Raw genomic sequence first — 19,075 nt, forward strand, 5'->3', positions numbered from 1 at the left:
GTGTTCTGACACTTGGTGTGATTTTTTAATTTTAATGTACCATCTGATGGACAAAGGAGGGCATCTCCTTGTTGTTTGTGTAGTGAGGCTGATTTTTCCACATATTAGTTTCAAATTTTAGTTTACCTTTTGTGCATTTGCCTTTCTACTGGGACATACTTATTTTTCTTACTGATTTGTAAGACTTCTTCATGGTGTAACTCCATAAAATATGTGTGATCTTTTCCTAGTTTGTAATATATATTTTTAAATATTTTGATACTTATTTTTCATTTTTAAAACCAACTCAAACATTATGTTCTTAGTTTATGCATTTAGCAGAGAGTCTGGCATGTATAGTGCTTAGAAAGACCTTCCTTACTCTTAAAGAAATAAAACACATGCAAATATTTTATTCTAGTATTTCCATGGCTTTATTTTTCAAAATTGTACCTTGAATTCATGTGGAATTTATTGTGGTATGATAGGAGGTATCGTATGTATGTATTAGGTATACTATAAAATATGAGGTTTTGTCTCCAGGCTAATATCAAGTTGTCTCCATCTAATGACTTATTAACCCATGCTCTAAACACTTACAATTCTTTCTTTTTTTTTTTTTTAATATTTTATTTATTTGACAAAAAGAAATCACAACTAGGCAGAGAGGCAGGCAGAGAGGGAGGAGGAAGCAGGCTCCCTGTGGAGCAGAGAGCCCGATGTGGGCCAGGACCCTGGGATCATGACCTGAGCCTAAGGCAGAGGCTTTAACCCACTGAACCACCCAGGTGCCCCACACTTATAATTCTTATTATAGTTGTTTCTCTTTGGTGTTTTTATTCAATTCCACTGATTTTTCTCCTACTCTGATGCCAGGATAAGTTACTTTAATTATCATAGAAATTCTTCCTTCAATTTTACTGCTTTTTAGAAATTTTCTAGATAAACATGCGTGTTTATTTCTATGATGCCTTAAATTATGCAAGCAGGGAGATATGGGAGAAGTGTACCTTAAGGGTAGATAAAGCAGTATGGGAAAAATACTGATACTTTTTTGCTGTGTGGTGTGTGCATAGAATTCACTATTTCCTCTGTCTTTGTGTATTTGTAAAGGTTTCTCTAACACAAAACCTAAATGGAAATAAATAAGAAAGTAATTTAGGTTAGAACTGTATGTAATTGGAACTGAGCTTGCTTTCCTCCTCAGAGACATGTCACTTCTTTTCATATCTCCTTTTCGGTTGTCTGGTAAAATGGTAGGTTTTTTATTTTTTTCCCCCATATATCTCGTCTACCTTTATAAACAAACAAGTGAACAAAACCCCAAAAATCTTCATGTGGGTTGTTTTAGAGGTTGTTTTTTTTTTTCATATCTATTACCTTCCCAATTGTTATATCTAGGAAAATATTGATTTGTAATCAGTCACTTTACTAAATTTTTATTTTTAATTTTTAACTTCTTTAACAGAATTACAAGATTTGCCTGCTCTTTTTCAATATATATGATTTTTTAAATATTTATTACCTAATAGTTTAAAACACATTGTTAACTATGGGTGGTAATTGTGTGTGTCCTTCTTCTGCTCCTGACATTAAAGGGCATGTCTCCAATCTTTCATCCCTAAACAAGACATTGGCTATTTAAGGATGATATGTCTTATATTCTTATTTCATTAAAGCATAAGAATCAGAACTCTATGTTGGGGTTTTTCCACACGTTTTTAAAGATATTTTTAGAGAGGAATCTTCTGTGATCTATTGATATGATGAATTTTATCAATAGATTTCTTCTTATTAGGTTCTTCTCATGTTACAGACTGTATAGACTCATGGGCATTCTGGCACCTTTGGGCTGTTTTACAGGAAATTCCCTGACTTGATGGCATTCTTCCTTGATTTTCCTATTGCTACACTTCTTTGGTAACTTCAAAGTGAATTTGGGAGCAAGAAGAATGAAATACATGGGGTGAAATTTCTATCTTATATTGGAAGTTTGGTGCACTGACATTGGCTAGCATCTGTAATCGGGTCAGAATTTACTCACTATAGTTTAGTTATAGAAACACTGTGGTCTGTTTCCTATAATCAATCTTGTAGGTCTAGGACTATTTTTCCCACTGATGAGGGTGAAAAAAAACCCTTAATTTTAGTTCTTTTAGGGATTAAATATGGCTTCTGTTGTGCAAGTATTCAGGGAATCCAAAGTTTAGCTCTAGATCAAGATTGTCTTTCTCCTTTTCCTTTAGTTCTTACCACTTCCCTAACAACCTAGAATGGCTTTTAAGTACAGGAGGAAACTTCTGTTTTCTGGGTTCACAGTTTACTAACCATTTCATCTTGAACTGTTTATATAATCTTTTTTTGTGTCTCCTTTTTTTCCATCTACAAATTGGACATTGAAATAGTAGCTATTTTACAGAATTTTGTGGGAATTGAATGAGTTCATTTATTTTAAGTGATTCAAACATTGCCTGGCACACAGTGAATGCCTGCTGCATGTTTGTAATTATAATAATAGACTTATTAGTGTCCTCATAGCATCGGGGAAAGGTGACTTTGGTTCACAGGCTGTTTTCCAGTTGAGTATTTTTATATCACTCATCTGTGCATGGATGGGCTCTAGGTCCCTCTGGCCTTCATTTTTAGGCACTTCATTTTGAAGTGCCTAAAACTGGTTTAATACTCTTTCACTCTCCCCATAGCAAAGAACAGGAATGACTTTTAGGGAACTCAACTCTCTTTGCCCATGGGCAGGCCCCCAACCCTTGCTGGGACTGTGGTTCTCCTCAGGTCTGGCTGCAAGTCTTAACTCATCCCCAGTTAGGGAAATCCACCTGACAGCTCTTGGTGGTACTGGCGCTGCACCTTTCCCAAACCATCACCATCCAGCTCTGCAGGCCGCACTGTCAGCCATCTCTTTTTTCCACTAGGGGCATATGGGCGTTCTAAGTTACCTTCCATGTCACTCAGCCCCTGAAGGAGCCTTCTGGGTGGTATCCTGGACTCCCATTCCACCTAAAACAGTATTTATGCCCTACATGGATAGGAGGAAATTCAGCAGTAGGGGTGTGTCCCTTCTGGAGTGTAGAATGGGTTCATTTTTCCCTCAGCATAGCTGGGGTTTTAATAATTTCTCTGTTTCCTCACCAGGCTAAAGTAATTGATTTAACTAATGCAGGGGAAGGGGGGCTGTCTAAAGCAACCTGATGTAGAGTGAATAGAAAATACATTGGATTGTTATTGTCAAAACAGTGGTCTCCATTATACACTTACTGTGCATTCACTATAAACGGATTATAATTTCTCAAGAGTAAGAAAGAACTAGGATGATGACACTTCACATTTGACGAGTGCTTCCTTTGTGTTACCACGGTTTCTAGTGCTTTATCTCTAGGAAATTTGTATCCTTTCCAACAACAGCATAAAGCACGATATTGTAGTTCTAGTTTACAGGTGAAGAGACTCAGATAGAAAGAGAGGTTAGGCAAATGGCTCAAAGTCATATAATTAGTAACACAGCCAGGATAGTCTTGGTCCTTAAAAGATGAATAGCTGAGGATGAATTATAATTAGTATTTTAATTAATAATATTAAGATTTTAAGGTTCTGAAATATTGTAATGGAGTGGTTTATGCTAAGTATAAGTGATAAACTGGTGTCCCACAAAAAAAGATGAAGAGGGGCGCCTGGGTGGCTCAGTGGATTAAGCCGCTGCCTTCGGCTCAGGTCGTGATCTCAGGGTCCTGGGATCTAGTCCCACATCGGGCTCTCTGCTCGGGAGGGAGCCTGCTTCCTCCTCTCTCTCTGCCTGCCTCTCTGCCTGCTTGTGATCTCTCTCTGTCAAATAAATAAATAAAATCTTTAAAAAAAAAAAAAGATGAAGAATCCTAGCTATTGTAGTTGCTGAAGGGTCTATTTCCCTAGTAATATTTGGGAATAGAATGATCAATAGCAGTGTCTCTGAGATGGCACCATATGGAATGGTATGACATCATTTCCAGATGGCAAGGCTCTAGATGACCTGGAAACTTAAATACCCTTTTTACTCCAAATTTCTTGCCCTTGACTACTTACACTTCAGACATTAAATCTGGTTTTATTTTGCAACTTATACACTTTACCTTATATTACTTCTTCAGTGAATTAAAGAGATTTTTAATGATAAAACTCCAGCATTCCAATCATCCCCAGTATGATTGTCCCTTTGAAAAATGGAGCTAATAAACCATTGGGTGATAAAAGATAGCCAGATCTTTAGAAAAGAAATGCCATTTTTCCATTTTCACTAAGAAGTTCATCTATTAGCAGAGTAATCTTTAAGGGGTTTTGCTGTTATGTACCTCCATCACTCATCACACCATTAAATGAAGAGGGGACAAAATCTAATTTCAGGTGCCAGATGGGTACTTCATGAATGGCAGTAATTCAGCACAGGCTCCAATTAGGGCAACCAGGCTCTGAACAGTTATTGGGTAATCATGGGGATCATGCTAATCAGAGGTGAGTTTTCTTCTGTGCGTCAGGGTCCTCTGCTTGCCCTTTCTGTACACTCAGGGCTTTCAGATTCACTGAGAAACTTGAAAACTGCAGAATGCTAGCAGCTGAGAGTGGGTTTTACAATTAATTTCTTGCTGGAAGAGTGATGGAGTTCATTTTAAAGCTCATTCACTGAGTACTTGAGGAAGGAAGTATCAGAGTGAAAAGGATTTCAGACCTCTGAAATAAGATTTGAAACATTCATTTGACCTTAGAAAAGGCCATGGAAGGACTTAGGCTCAGACACAGAAATGAAAGATTATATATTGCACGATATTTGAGCCTCCTGAGAATTAGGACAGTGTCCTCATTCTTTGTCGTTGTGACTGTAGAATAATAATCCTAGGGAAAGTCCATTTTTAATGAAACACTTTTGCAACATTAGTAAAATCCGAGCTTCCTAAAAAAACAATACTTGCTTACTCCAGTAAAGGGTGAACAATGTGAAATGAAGCTAATGTTTGTGGAACAACTTTTTTCATGTAGGCATGCTGCTTAGTATGTTCTGACCATCAGTCCATCATTTAGTCTACACCATGGCCTTGAAGTATTGGTTTCAGTAGTTATCTGGATATTGACCAGGAACTGGACATTCACAAGAGTTGCATTACTTCCCTCAAGGTCACAAAATCAGGAAATTTCAGAACCCCAAATATTTCACTAGTTCATTTTGTTTTTTTGTTTTCTTCTCTGAATAAGCTTTTATAGTGTAAATTCTTCTTCTTCAGGTGATATCTTAAAATCCTTTCTTTTGGAATGGAGTGAACTAAAGACCTCTTCATAAGGAGGAAAACCGTTTGAAAAACAAAGGGTACTCTCCTGAGGGTTGACTTGATTCTGTTTCCCATATGTCCACTGAATAAGAAAGAGAAGGAATATGTCAAAAATGACTGTCCCAGGGCAGAAGGGTATTATAATTTCTGCTTTAATACGTCTTGATTTTGTCGTTTGTTACTTTTAACACCCATCATGAAATAGTAAAGTAGTAAAATTCTTGAACAGAAAAGAAGATTCAGATTCTTTGTCCAGCTTCTCTTCCACTGTTGTTTTAATTTTAACATAAAAAGACAACAGCATTTTACCTTAGATTAAAAATTCGCTCCTTGGCTCCAGCTAAAACTGAAGGGCATGCAGTTTTTCCCCTGTGTGTTAATGATGCTTCCACAGTGGGCTCATCCCCTTGAAGGATGCTAATGGGTTGTCGCTTCCTAAAAGGGGGAGCACTGAGAAGTTTGAGTTTTATTTCTTTTCTTTGGCTTCTTTGTTGTGTTAATTTCCTTGTTTATGTTTCTTTCAGTTAACATTGAACTTTCATTTTCTGCCTTGTTTTTCTTCTAGTCATATAATCTGCAGGGTATGACTCCTTGGGTAGCAATTGTTAATCAGGGAGAAATGATAGCCTGAGGGTACTGAGTTACTTGTTTTCAGGATAAAAGTTGTTCTGGTGAAGCCTCATTAGAAAAACTTTCATCACCTGCCTTAAGTAAGCTCTGCATGAGGCTCTACCAACTGCCCCAGTCTCTTTTTATCTTTTAACCGGTTTATTTTCTTTAAATTCTCATTTATACCATGTAATCTAAAATAATAGTATTATTAGGTCAATAGGGACTTATTAAAATAAGTCAGTTGTAAGGTTTCTCAAGGGAGCTAGTCACAAATGTAGAATTTGCAGGAAAATAAGAAGCAGGGTTCATTGCTAATTGATAAATGGAAGCAACTGACTAAAGAACAAAGAGGTGGGTTTGTTTTAAAAGGAAGTTCTGAAAAGATCAGACTTATGTTAGCGATGATGTTTTGTTTCTACAGCCTAGATTGAGAAAGCTATGCATAATAGAATCCAAGATCTTTGACTTGGAGACTTCTCCCTTTCTCTCCTTCACTTCCTCTCCCCAGCTCCCTCTCTCTCTCTTTCTTTATCTGTCTATTTATCCATCTATCATCAACTGATCCATCATCCATATTGTGTTTTCTTGTTTTAACTAGTGTGATAGAATAGTTTATCTTTTACAACTAACTCATCCCATGATGGAGTGTAGTGACTGGGATTTGGTAACGCATGACTTGTAGACTCCAGTCTGTGCATACAGCCCACAGCCTTTCATGACAATGCCCTTTAAATGCTTCTTAAATTTAGAAGTCCTCAGATGGTAGGCTTTTACTTTCATCTGATGTGGGACACAAAAGTTTTGAAAACGAAAAAAAGCCTCATCGCTTCAGTGAACTCTGCCTTCCTTTGTAGGTAGTGACTGCTTAAGCCAGAGGTTAGATTGTCTTGCCATCATTTTGTTTTCCCTCATGATGACACAGGGGGTTTTGTCCTGAGGCTCTCAATGGATCTGTTATAACTTAGCTGTGGATGACACAAGCCAGAGGCTCCTTCCATCTTGGCGCCAGGCCAGCAGACCTCAAACCCTGCTGTCCTATGATTCACACAACAAAACTACTCTAGTCACCTCCCACCGCCCAGGCCTGGAAGGGCACCATAATGAGGGAGTGGGAGGGATATGGTTAGGAAAGTTGTTGAAAAGAAGCTTCAATTGTAACTTTCCTCACTGCAGCAGGAAGCTAAAACCAGAGCAAGGTATGCTCATGAAACAGATTCTCTGTTTATGAGAGATGAATTGGAAAGTCTCTAGCCTTTTATTTAGGGTGAAGAGTTGTGTTTTGGAGAGCTACAATTATTTCAGGTTGGGGGGGGAAGGCCACAAAGCATGGAATCCAAAAAGAAATGTAATTTATTTGCTGTTGAACAACTCAGCTGGACTGTTTTGAAATACTAGTCAAGGTGAGTGTTGAAACAGTGGGTGTTTTGGCATTTCCATACCCTTGGAAGTGAAGAATTGGGCTACGTTGGGAGCCACATGGACTTTTATCTTCCAAAATGTCGAGTATTTTATAATAAATTTGTACTGCTATCAAAAGTGGCTGGTGTTCTCTTATGTAAGGGTTATCACCTGCACATTATTCATTCGACAAGCCTTTACAGAACATTTTCTGGGTGTGGAATTCTCCAGCCACCTCTCTGCAGGGACAGATATCTGACCAGATGTGCAAGAGATGAAAGGAACTGCCAGTCTCTCCTTTCATGTTGCTTTCCTTCTACTTGGGGAAAAACATCAGTATATGAAATGGCAGTTGAATAACTTAAAGCAAAGTGTTCACAAGAGCGGAATAACTCAGAACTGGCTTTGAAGCCATTAGGTGTATGAATCACTTTCTCCCTCTTCTGGGTCCCTCACCAGCTATTCTGAGCCTCCGTCAGAGCTCTTAGTGCATTGTACTGTTCGTCTCTCTCCCCGACTGTTCTCTGAGCTCCTGGTGGAGAGAGATTTTATCATGTTTATCTTTACATCCCTGGACCCTGGCACAGCTCATTGCATGCCCCAAATGTCTAGTAAATGCCTGGTAAATGAGTAAGAGGGACTACTGTTATCATTGTGGGATAGGAAAAGGGAATAGGAGGATGGTTTTGTATGGGCATAAACTACAAAGGAAAATATTTGATTCTTCTTCATCTAAAGACAAAATGTGCACTCCTTCTTGTAATTCTAGCCAAGGGAAGCAGTTCAATTTGGCACAGTTCACTAAAAATTTATTGAGCATATGTGAAGTTGTGATTGCCTATACAAACATGAAATGTTTTCTACCTTCAAGAGTCTTAGAGTCCTGGGTACCAGTGGCAGTGAGATGGATCATTTTGGTATAATTTGACAAATACACTGTTGAGGGCATCCATGCGGCCTTAATGGAAGTGGAAATCAGCTGCGTTGGTTCAGGTTGGCACTGCGAGTGAGGCTGGGGATATTGGGGCATCAGGAAGCTCATCAAAGAGAACTTGACACTTCAGCTGAGCCTTGAAACAGGGGTAGCCAGGTAAAGAAGAAAGTAGATATGGGGAAGAGGGAGGGGGGAAATCAACAACAAGGACATGGAGGTGGGAAACGACACAGAGTATGTGGGGAGCTGCAAATGGGTCAATATAAGTGTGTGAAATGTGTTGTGTGGAGGGGCAAGTAGGCAGTGCTGATGAGGAGGAGACCTCTTAGCAGGCACCTACAGAAATGGTGTGGATGAAAATTTGAAAGGGAGGGGTGCCTGGGTGGCTCAGTGGGTTAAAGCCTCTGCCTTCGGCTCAGGTCATGATCCCAGGGTCCTGGCCCGCATCCGGCTCTCTGCTCCGTGGGGAGCCTGCTTCCTCTTCCCTCTCTGCCTGCCTCTCTGCCTACTTGTGCTCTCTCTCTGTCAAATAAATAAATTAAAAATTAAAAAAAAAGAAAAGAAAGAAAGAAAGGGAGCAGTGGTCCTAGAGCTGCAAGGAGAGGATAGAGCTGAGGGATGTTTGCCAGATACTCTAGCAGAGCATGATCATGGATTGAATATTTGTGATTAGGGAGTGGGAAGTGTTCAAGAGTTTGGCTTGATTACCTGAGTGGATGGTGGTACCATTAACTGAGAGAGAGAGGATAAGAGGAAGAACCTATTTGGGAGTGAAAAAAGAAAAAGAAAAAAGGTTGAGTTCGTATATGCACATGTTGTATTTGAGATGCTTTTGGGTCTTCCAAGTGATGTCATTAAAGTGTACAAATTTGAAGTCCAGGAGAAGTGAGGGTATCGTGTGTGTGTGTGTGTGTGAATATGATTAACATGCATATATTAGCATACATAGGGCTAAACAATAAAAACTAATAGATTGCTTGGGCATGTAATGTAGACCAGAGATTCTCAAGTGCCAGTCAGCCATCATGTACGCTGAAAGCTTCATGAGTATCATATGGACAGTTTGTCAAAAGCGGATTCCTTCATATCCTGGAGGTTCTGATTCATTTAGTGGAGGGTCAGCAGTTTGTGCTATATAGAATTCCCTGACTAATTTTGATATACACTCCTGTTTGGGAAGCACTGATAAAGACTAAGAACAGTAGTATCTTCCATGGTTAAGGGATGGACAAAGAAGACTCCGTGAGGTAGAGAGAGGTCAAGCCATCAGAGCGAGCAGAGAGTGGTATCACAAAAGACAAGGGAGGAGAGAGTTTCTAGAATGATGTTATAGTAGGGAATTCTAGTCAGAGAAATTGGCAAGTGCTTGTTATATCTGGCACTATGGTGGTCTAGAAATGTTAGAGAAAGAAATTGAAGAGTAAAACTAGGTTATGGTGGTATGAGGGGTGGACATTGGAATAAAGAGGTTGAGAAATTGAGTTTAATAGAAATTTTGTTCAAATCATCTGATTATAGAAAGAAAGAATAACCTTTGGAGGGAAGAGAATGGAGGATTAAGGAGGATGTTTTAACCAGAAGAGAGATTCAAGATTTGATTTAGAGTTTGAGGAAAGAGGGCCAGTTAGAGAAGAAAGAGGGAAGGAAGGTATAGAGTGAGTAGAAGATACAACTCTACACAGAAGAAATGCTTCATCCTCTCAAGGAGGTAAGTGAAAGTGAGATGGGGTGAGACAGGAAGCTGAGGTGCAATGTTTGATAGAATGTTCAGCAAGATACTAAGAATAGGCTGTAAACCATTCAAAAGGTACAAAGATTGTTGAAGCTAAACTGAGGTAAAGAGTTTAACAATTAATTTATTATTTTATGAATATTTTTATTGCAAATTGTGACAAACAGTTCCTCATCCATGCTCATTTCCTAACTTTTAATGCAAATAAAAAAATATTTTGTGGATTGAACTCTTCTTGGTCTGACAAAACCCATGTCTGTTGTTATGGATTCATAATCTACATTTGTCTGAGTTGGATGTGTTTTCCATTACTGGAAACTAACATAGGGGAATCTCAGTAACTGATTTTCTGGATGAAGCAGAGACTGAAGATGTGTGTGTGTGTGTGTGTGTGTCTGTGTGTGTGTGTAATTGTCACTATAATTGGGATCAAAAGAAAAAGGGAGGTCAACTCCCTTTTTGGGAGTAGGAGAAAAAAATAGTAGGGTCAGTGAGCGAGAACTTAACGTTGGCCATCCCTTTCCAAGTAAGTCTTTTCCCCGTCCATAGATTCCCAAAAGGCAAAGTCTAACACTTTGTATGAAATAGCATAGTTAGGCATATAAAAACAAATACTCAAATGAATGGATGTAAAATCCACTAACCTCCTAGAAGAATCACACCAACAAAAGTTTACCATTTAAAGGATGCTCTGAAGTAGGAAAAGAGGGTTAATGAGTTGTTCCAAATTCATTCAGTTACTTTCTTTTAATTTGACTTTTAATTGTTTATTTTTCCCAAATGTTGAAAATTTAAGAAGCTGAAAAATATAGAAAGAAGAATAGAAATATCTGTAATATTAAAACCTACATATAGCTACTAATACTTTCCTATATTTCTTTCTAGTCTTTTCTCTGTGCATAACTTTTTATAGGAATATGCTGTACCTACAACTTTAATCCTGCTTTTGTCATTTAACACTCCAGCAGAAATATCTTCCCATGTAATTAAAATGTCTTATACAGTGTATATTTTTAATTGTATAGTACATCATGAGATTTCTCATATTTTATTTAGCTCTTCCATTACTATTGGACATCTAAATTATTTTATTTTTAAAAAGATTTTATTTATTTGAGAGAGAGAACACAAGCTGGGGTGGGGTAAAATAAGAAGGAGAAGTTCTCTGCTGAGCAAGGAGCCCAAAACAATGTGGAGCTCAGTCCTAGGACCCCAAGATCATGACTTGAACTGAAGTAACATGCTTAACCAACTGAGCTACCTAAGCATCCCTAAACTGTTTTTAAATTTTCATCACTCTAAGTAGCATTGTTGCAAACACATTTGCATGTAAAGCACTTACTATATTTCAGATTGTTTTTCCAAATAACTATAAAAAATACATAATACAGTTATTGGTTTTGATATTTAGTATCAAATTTCTTTCCCAAGACTGATGTCATTTCAAAGTTGATAAGCAATATATGAATTGCATAGTTCATCATATATACAGCATTATCAAGTATTTAAAAAAACCTGAATTTTGCTAATTGGTAGGCAAGACAAATGGAAATGTTGGGATTTTAATTTTCATTTCTTTGACAAATACTGAAATTGAATATTTTCCACACTTGGACAAATTTTATTTAAAATTTTGTACCACTTATTAATTAAAATGGTTTTTAATGGACTTATACTTCTCTTTTTAAATATATTTTATTGAGAGGTTCCTGGAGCTCAACAATGTTGAGCACTGTGGAGAAGGCAAAAGAATGGTAATGAATTTCTTTTAACCCGAGGCATTTGTATTTTATAATTGTATAACTCATAGTATGAAAAAGGCTGTAAAATGTGACATATTCAACCCTCAGTTGAGGAAGCAGAGATTAAACCCATAAAGCAGTTAGAGAAAACCCGCAAGATAGTAGTTGATATCATGGCACAAGATAGCCTTTACTGTTGGAACTCAGAGGAAGTCAAAAGCTTTGTGACTTGGGGTAGCAGGGCAACTCTCATTTTAGAAAGAAGGACTTCATGGACTTTGAAGAACAGAAAAGTTCAAAAAGTTGGACAATAGAAGAACATCTTAAGAATGCCCATTGAGGGCTAGGAGGTGGAAATGAACATGTCACAGTTCTTGGAGGTATTAGACCATTCAGATTAGGGCAAAAGGTTTGTGTTGGGGACAGACCATGAGGTAAAGTCACCTTAAACTTCTCAGTCTCAGGTCACCTGGCCCCTCTTGTTCAGGCACATCACCCTGGCTTCTGTGAGGCAGCCCAGGGGCTCCTCCAAAGCACAAGCTACGACCTCACTAAAAAAGGCCATCCCTGTGTCACAAGCAGATTATACGAAATTCAGCAAGAACTAAGTTGTTGAACTCTGCTGGGCATGCTGACAGATACCTCTGAGTCATCCTATAGAGTGGGTTTTAGGAAAATCAGTGCATAAGGCGGCATCCCTAGCTGAACAGCGCTCTGGGCAAGGGAGTGTGGAGATCTCAGGTTCATTTCTGTGTTGTTCCACATAGCCCGTGATTTCAGGCAAATTTCTTACCTTCCTGTGCCTCAGTTTCCTCATGTGTGCCATGAGCTCTTTTGAAGATCTCAAATTGTGTAGGTTCTAGCCAGAGCTCAGATAAGGGACAGCTTTCACTGGGCATGCTGGAGAAAAGAGGCAGGGTGTAAATAGGCAGGAAACTCTCTGGTCACCCTCAGATCTAGACCAGGAAGGACTCCTTTCTCTTAAGTCAGAACTTAAGAGGGTATGAGGAAATACCAGGGTCTTTTCTTCCTTTGTCTCTGCACAGATCTAGCCACAGGACACTGGGGCAAGTGTTCATGCTACCTCTCTTATGTGTGGGTGGGGCAAATTAGTGGGCATTTAAGAGCATATGGCATTAACTCAAACCTCATCAGAACACTGTTTTTGACTCATATGCATCTTCTCTCTTAACTTTTTGAACATTTAATTCTTGAATTGCCGCCACCAGGTTTCTTGTTTGCACATATTTTGGTGGACAACCCTTGATAAATTGAGTCATTTTTATTGTACTTCTTTGGGGTTATCTTTTACAGTGATCAAACTTACTTTTTTTAAAAAAATATGTGCCATATCTACTTATTTTTCTTTTTAGATTAGAATTTAATCCAGGAAAGAGACGGTCTATCCTGGTTTCATTTTTTTTTTTAAGATTTTATTTATTTCAGAGAAAGGGAGAGAGATCAATTATGAACAGCGGGGAGGGCTAGAGGGAGAAGTCAACTCCCTGCTGAGCAGGGAGCCCGATGTGGAACTCAGTCCCAGGACCCTGGGATCATGACCTGAGCTAAAGGCAGCCGCTTAACCAACGAGCCACCCTGGCACCCTATCCTGATTTCATTTTGATGTGTATTTTATACAGTCCTAGAAAAATAGATCTTGTGAGGTGGTGAAGAGGAGACAAACTAACTGATTATCCTTTGATCATTCATAGGCAACGGTATCTGCACCATCCTTCTGTTCTGAATCTAGAAAGTTTGGAGGTTATCTAAGAGCTTTCCAGAACACTTGGCCAGTTCATGATGCCCAATAAATGTGTAGTGTTTTTTTTTTTAATTAATTCATCTGAGTGATTTTGTAATTCAGCAGTCACTACATGAAATTAATGACAGTGTAGGAGAAAAAATATGAATTACAAAAGAATAAAGAACAAAAAATTTCTTTAAAATACATAAAATATATTCAGTCGTCTCTCTAACATTTGTAAGTAATTAGAACCTTTTCAGTCATATTTAGAGGGTCTCCCTGCATTGGCACATCTGATGTTTCAATGAATAGATGCAACTTACGTTTGCAGGGAACTTGATAGATTCCAGAAAACTTTATGACACACTATCTAATTGATCCCCATGACAGCCGTATGAGGTGGGTTGTGGAGATAATGTTATCTTCTCTTCACAGAGAAGCAAGCCACTGGTGGAGGAAGAAAGAGATCGGATTTTCCTAATACCACTCAGCTTGTGTATATGACACGTTGCTGTGAGTGGAACTTCTTCTGATGCCCAGTTCAGGGCATTTTTCACTCTCTAAATCCTTAATCTCTAGGAAAGAACCTGTCTTCATGTTCTTATCCTTTCATCGAAGCCACAAAATTTATACAGGTGCTAGAGCTCAGATTCTCTGAGTGTTGCAGCACGGTCTATCTTCCCTACCTCCTCTCTATTTTTAACGTGTTCTCCCTGCAGGAGCTGACTCTTCCTTCTCCCTAATTAACTTTCGTGTGGGAACTCCTATAGTAATTAAATTCCATGTGTGAGTGTTCTCTCACCTGGTTTTCTGTTTAGTGCCCCCAGAGGGAGCAAGAATTTCTGCTGCCTCATGGCATTATCTTTGCTGAGGGAGGAATTCGTAGGAGCTAAATAACTGCTTTCCTGAGAGTAAACCTCCTTTTTTTCTTTTATCAAACATTATTTGGTTTGGGCACAGCTTTGGTATTTGCAGAGGTTACCATTTGTTGATCATTAAAATGCATTGGTCCATGCCAGATATTGGCTGTGAAGCATGATGGCAGCCTAGACAAAAACATGGATTTTGGAGTCAGACAAATCAGGTTGGAATACTGATTTTGCTATTTACTCGGCAGTTCAGTGCTTGGAGCTGATTTCCTCTTTTATGCCATGGGAAGAATTCATTAATGATATTTACCTCATAGTTTTATCAGGAAGATGAAAGATAAATGATATTTTTCTTATGATGAAATGAGCAGAAAAGTGCTATCTGATATTTTTCTTAGGATGCAATGAGCAGAAAAGTGCCATCCTCTTCCTGGGCTGCAGATCCCATTTGTGTGGTGTCTCCCGCTCTGCTCTCTTCCCCACCCCACTCTAGGATGCTTTCTGTCTCATCTCAGTGAGGTGGACAGCAGCAGCTTCCTTTGCCCTCTGGCTTTGTTGCATTTGGTCAGTGGGGAGTCCCAGCAGGAGATCAGAGGATCAGAGGAGGATGAGAGCACATTCATTTCCTTATCTCTTTCCTTTCTGGGTCAACTGAGACTAGCCACGTCCCAGGGAATAATCTTTTTCAAGGCAGCTTACCCTATGACACTCTCCCCCTTGATATCTGTGCCCCACCCTTGTCCCTTTTGGGGGTGATAAAAACTCCATTATTACTAGTTCCAAGACTGTCACTATCCTTTGTAGATTTCTTTACCCTGCTCTCATCTTCCTTTTTAAAAGAGATTTTATTTATTTATTTGAGAGAGAGACAGAGAGCATATGCATGTGCATGCACGCACAAGTCAGGGAGAAGGTCAGAGGGGGAGAGAGAGGGGAGGAGAAGCAAACCCCTCACTCAGCATGGAGCCAGGTGCCATGCAGGGCTCTGTCCCAGAACCAGGAGATCATGACCTGAGCCAAAACCAGGAGCTGGATGCTTAGCCAACCATGCCATCTAGGTGCCCCCCCATTGTCATCTTCTTTAATAATCTCTTTTCTAAACCCTCCTTAAATGTCCTAATATGAGTGTGCTATTTATTCCTGAGGCCTTAACTGATACATTATCCATTACCATTTATTGGAAAGTATATTTGCTTAGTTCTGTTTTGTCTGACAGAGTTGAACACTTTTAAGTGGAAAAATAAGAATGGATTGTTGGTGCTTGTCATTTGGTACTAAGAGAAGAAACAGGTAGCAATGAAAGCTGATGATGATGGTGGTGGTGATAATATGAGCTAAGCATTCTTCTAGACATTGTTTTATATACATCAGGTCATTTAAACTCAAAGCACACACGAGTTATTATGATCACCTTTTTGCAGATCTCAAAAAAGTTAAGGTTAAGTAACTTGCTGAAAACTATACAGAATGCTCTTGGAGAGCTGAAATCCTAACCTCTTTAGTTTCAAATCCTATGCCTCTTTGGTTTCAAGGTCCATACTGTTGTAGCCAGACCACATTGCCTCCCAGGTATCTAGGCTGAGAAAGCTCAGCCCATCAAGTCAATTTTTGGTTACAGTCATTTGCCTCCGCCCAAACCTACAAGTCCCAAATTCCTATAGAGAATTCTTTAAGTGGTATCAAGGCAAATTTGTTAAAAACTTGGTGAATTCAGCAAACCTTACCAGGTCAATTCCATGATTTGTCTGATTTGACTGATTGGTTAATTTAAAACCGGTGAGTTACTAGCCCACTTGGGGCAACTAACTATTCCCTGGTTGCCCCTAAGAGTACTCATTAATTACTGAATGAGTAATTAAATATTTTGAATGTATTTTTCTCTGACAGTGTATAAGCTCCCCCCAGCATTTAGTTGGATTGTATTTTATCCCTAGATATGGAATATTTAGTTCTATTTATATTATTTCTGTCCACTTCTTAAATGGACTCAAGGTGGGTTATATAATTTCACATTTGCTGAGAACTTTATAAAATGAATGGCATTAAAACCCACTGAGAAATGTGGCTAAAGTCCTGGAGGTATGCTTGTCGAGAACTTTCCATTTGTGGATCCCCTCTTTCTTCCAACCCCCACTCCCTGAAAAATAATCTTCACATACTCAAAGAAACCATATTTATCCTACAAAGTCACTTTTCATTTGTGCATTTTTCTTTAACCTCAGGCAAGCATTTTTATGAACCCTAGAGGAAGACTTTGGGTCTTCTTAGCAGAAGGGTATTCTTAGCAGTGATAAACTGGATTTCTCTGGTTCTAGCTCTTCCTTGCTGTTGTGGGATCTCTGGTCTCCCTAGAAGTATTTGCCTTATAGTCTCATAAGTCTTGAGGGGTGATTGACAGGGATTCAAAATGAGTCTTTGAGCCTTGAGAGTGTGCCACGGCAGGATTCTGGAGAGCCTGATGAAAAAAGGTCCCTATGTACTGGTGTGGGGGACCAGTGGCTTCCCCTGTAGCTGAGGGCCCAGAGAGATGTTGTGTTCCCTGGAGCTCCCCCTGCATGTATTTGGTGTGTTTTGTAAAGTATATATAGTTGCTTTGTCTGAATGTATTTATATTTTTGAAAGTATAATTCACACTATCCTGCACTTTGGTATTTTTCCCATCATTTCAGTAAAACAAACTCCTTCAGACCTTGCTCACTGTTACTCTTTTCCCTAAACCTCAGGCACAAGTCTTCTGAGAAACTTAGAGTAAATCCAAATGATGGAATACATGCTCTTGTTAGAGTCGGTCTGTCCCCCCTATTTCAGCCTACGTCTACAATGTCAGCGTTTTTGTGTTTTGGTCAAGCCTGTTTGCCTTATCCCCGTTCTCTTAGAGTACCTTCTTTCCCAAAAGGCGTTTCAGCCCACATGCAACTATTCCCTGTGAATATGTCAATAATGCCCAGCTTCAGCTGAATATCAGAATGAACACAACTCTGATAGCTATTGTATTTGCTCTTTCTTCAACATGAAAAACAGAATCTCCCTCTTAATGTCTCATGGGAAATGGAGGTAAGGTAATAAGGCTATTGTGTCATTCAAGTGACAGCTACTCTGGGATATTCTTAGAAATCATAGTTGTTGCTCGACTCGGTAAACCATTATCTCCCAACCGTTTCTTTTTTTTTTTTAAGATTTTATTTACTTATTTGACAGACAAGTAGGCACAGAGGCAGGCAGAGACAGAGGAGGAAGCAGGCTCCCCGCCGAGCGGAGAGCCCGATGCGGGGCTCGATCCCAGGACCCTGGGATCATGACCTGAGCGGAAGGCAGAGGCTTTAACCCACTGAGGCACCCAGGCGCCCCTCCCAACCGTTTCTTACAACATCGTTGAACCCAAAGATTAGAGAACTCACTAAATTTGCTGAAGAACCACTGTACTGTTTATTACTGCTAATGATGAAACGGGAGGCCACCACGCCATGGTCAAAGGGCTTTCAGATGTAGTCGGATCCCTCTGGTGGTGGACAAGGCTACCTTACTTAGTGAATGCTCAGTGGAAAACTGAGGGGTCCCCGGCTGTACCAGTCAGAATCACCACGCCCACGGCTCACCATGTAGCTTCATTTCATACATGTAAGTGTAAATTGTGGCTACCGTACCTATTTTTTTAAGCCACTAGAAATGTAGACTTGAATATTTAATAGAAAACAGATGGTGCTTGAAATCTCTAACTTACATTTAACAAAAGCTGTTTTGGAAATGCCGCTTGTGTGGACTTTTATGGCTCTAAACACTGCACCATGTTAGCTTGTTCTGCTGAATAATTTAAGAATTACTGTCCTGGTCTAAGATAGCATTTCGAAGTGCACGTGTTGATCATATACTTGATTAAACATTTCCTTGCCTTTCTCTTCAGAATGCCAGTTGGCTTTTGAGTGGATAATTGTTGCAGTGAGAGCAGTGACATTGGAAACAACTATTGTCCGCTTGAATTATCTAAAGCACCACCATGAAAAGAAATACCTGTGATTTGCTTTCTCGGAGCAAAAGTGTAAGTACCTTTTGTTTTCATTTCTTATCTAAAAATGTGTACACATAATTTTTTCCTGTTTTCTTTATATTTTAATATGGTGCTATCATGATCAGGCTTGTGGAAGCCCCTTCTCCAACTTTCAGTTGTCGGGCTGTATGCAGCTTGTTAACAAATGGAGACTTGTTCGTCTCTGTGACCTGGTTGACATTTGATGGGAATTCTCTTTCAGCCAGTTTGTAAGCCTTACCATTCATTTGTATAAGCCTAAAGGCATGAGATTGGACACTCTGAGATTGGATTGATGCCGAAATTATATGATTAAAAACCGAAACCGAAGAAATTTGTGTTTTGAATATTGAATTTTCTGGGCAAGTCCAAAAGGATAAAGTTAATTAACGCCACTAAGTACTTCAATCAGTGATGTTCCAAAAGTTCATGTACATGATGAATAATGAGAATATTTGATCAGGAGGACATCACTTCCATGAGCAGTCTACCCTAGCATATGTCTCTAATTTCTCTCTTCCTTTAGCGTTTTTGTAAAGTGAATGTCCTCAGGGCCCCAGTGTAGATTAAGCCCTCTTTCCAACTACCTACTCTCCCTAAGGCACGAATTAGTGATAATTTTTAGATTCATATTAGCTTATGGAAGGAAGTATAAGCAAATAGAGCAACCCCAAGAAAGCTACACAAGGCAAGGATGAAAGGAGGCAGTTAATTTCTATGAGGCAAGCTCTA

At 39.1% G+C, this 19,075-nt stretch overlaps 1 protein-coding gene across 4 annotated transcripts in view; it reads left to right on the forward strand.

The window, feature by feature from the left end:
• PDE4D (phosphodiesterase 4D) overlaps positions 1-19,075 on the forward strand; it is a 1,501,314-nt gene that overhangs the window by 317,601 nt on the left and 1,164,638 nt on the right. For all 4 annotated transcript variants that reach the window (XM_045999295.1, XM_045999296.1, XM_045999297.1 and 1 more), the window contains one exon: positions 18,221-18,355. In XM_045999295.1, coding sequence (XP_045855251.1) covers positions 18,314-18,355 — 42 coding nt within the window. In that variant the 5' untranslated portion in view covers positions 18,221-18,313. The remainder of the gene's footprint in view (positions 1-18,220; positions 18,356-19,075) is intronic.

This window comes from Meles meles, chromosome 3, assembly GCF_922984935.1.
Source record: "Meles meles chromosome 3, mMelMel3.1 paternal haplotype, whole genome shotgun sequence".
In the NCBI taxonomy this organism is placed as follows: Eukaryota; Metazoa; Chordata; class Mammalia; order Carnivora; family Mustelidae; genus Meles; species Meles meles.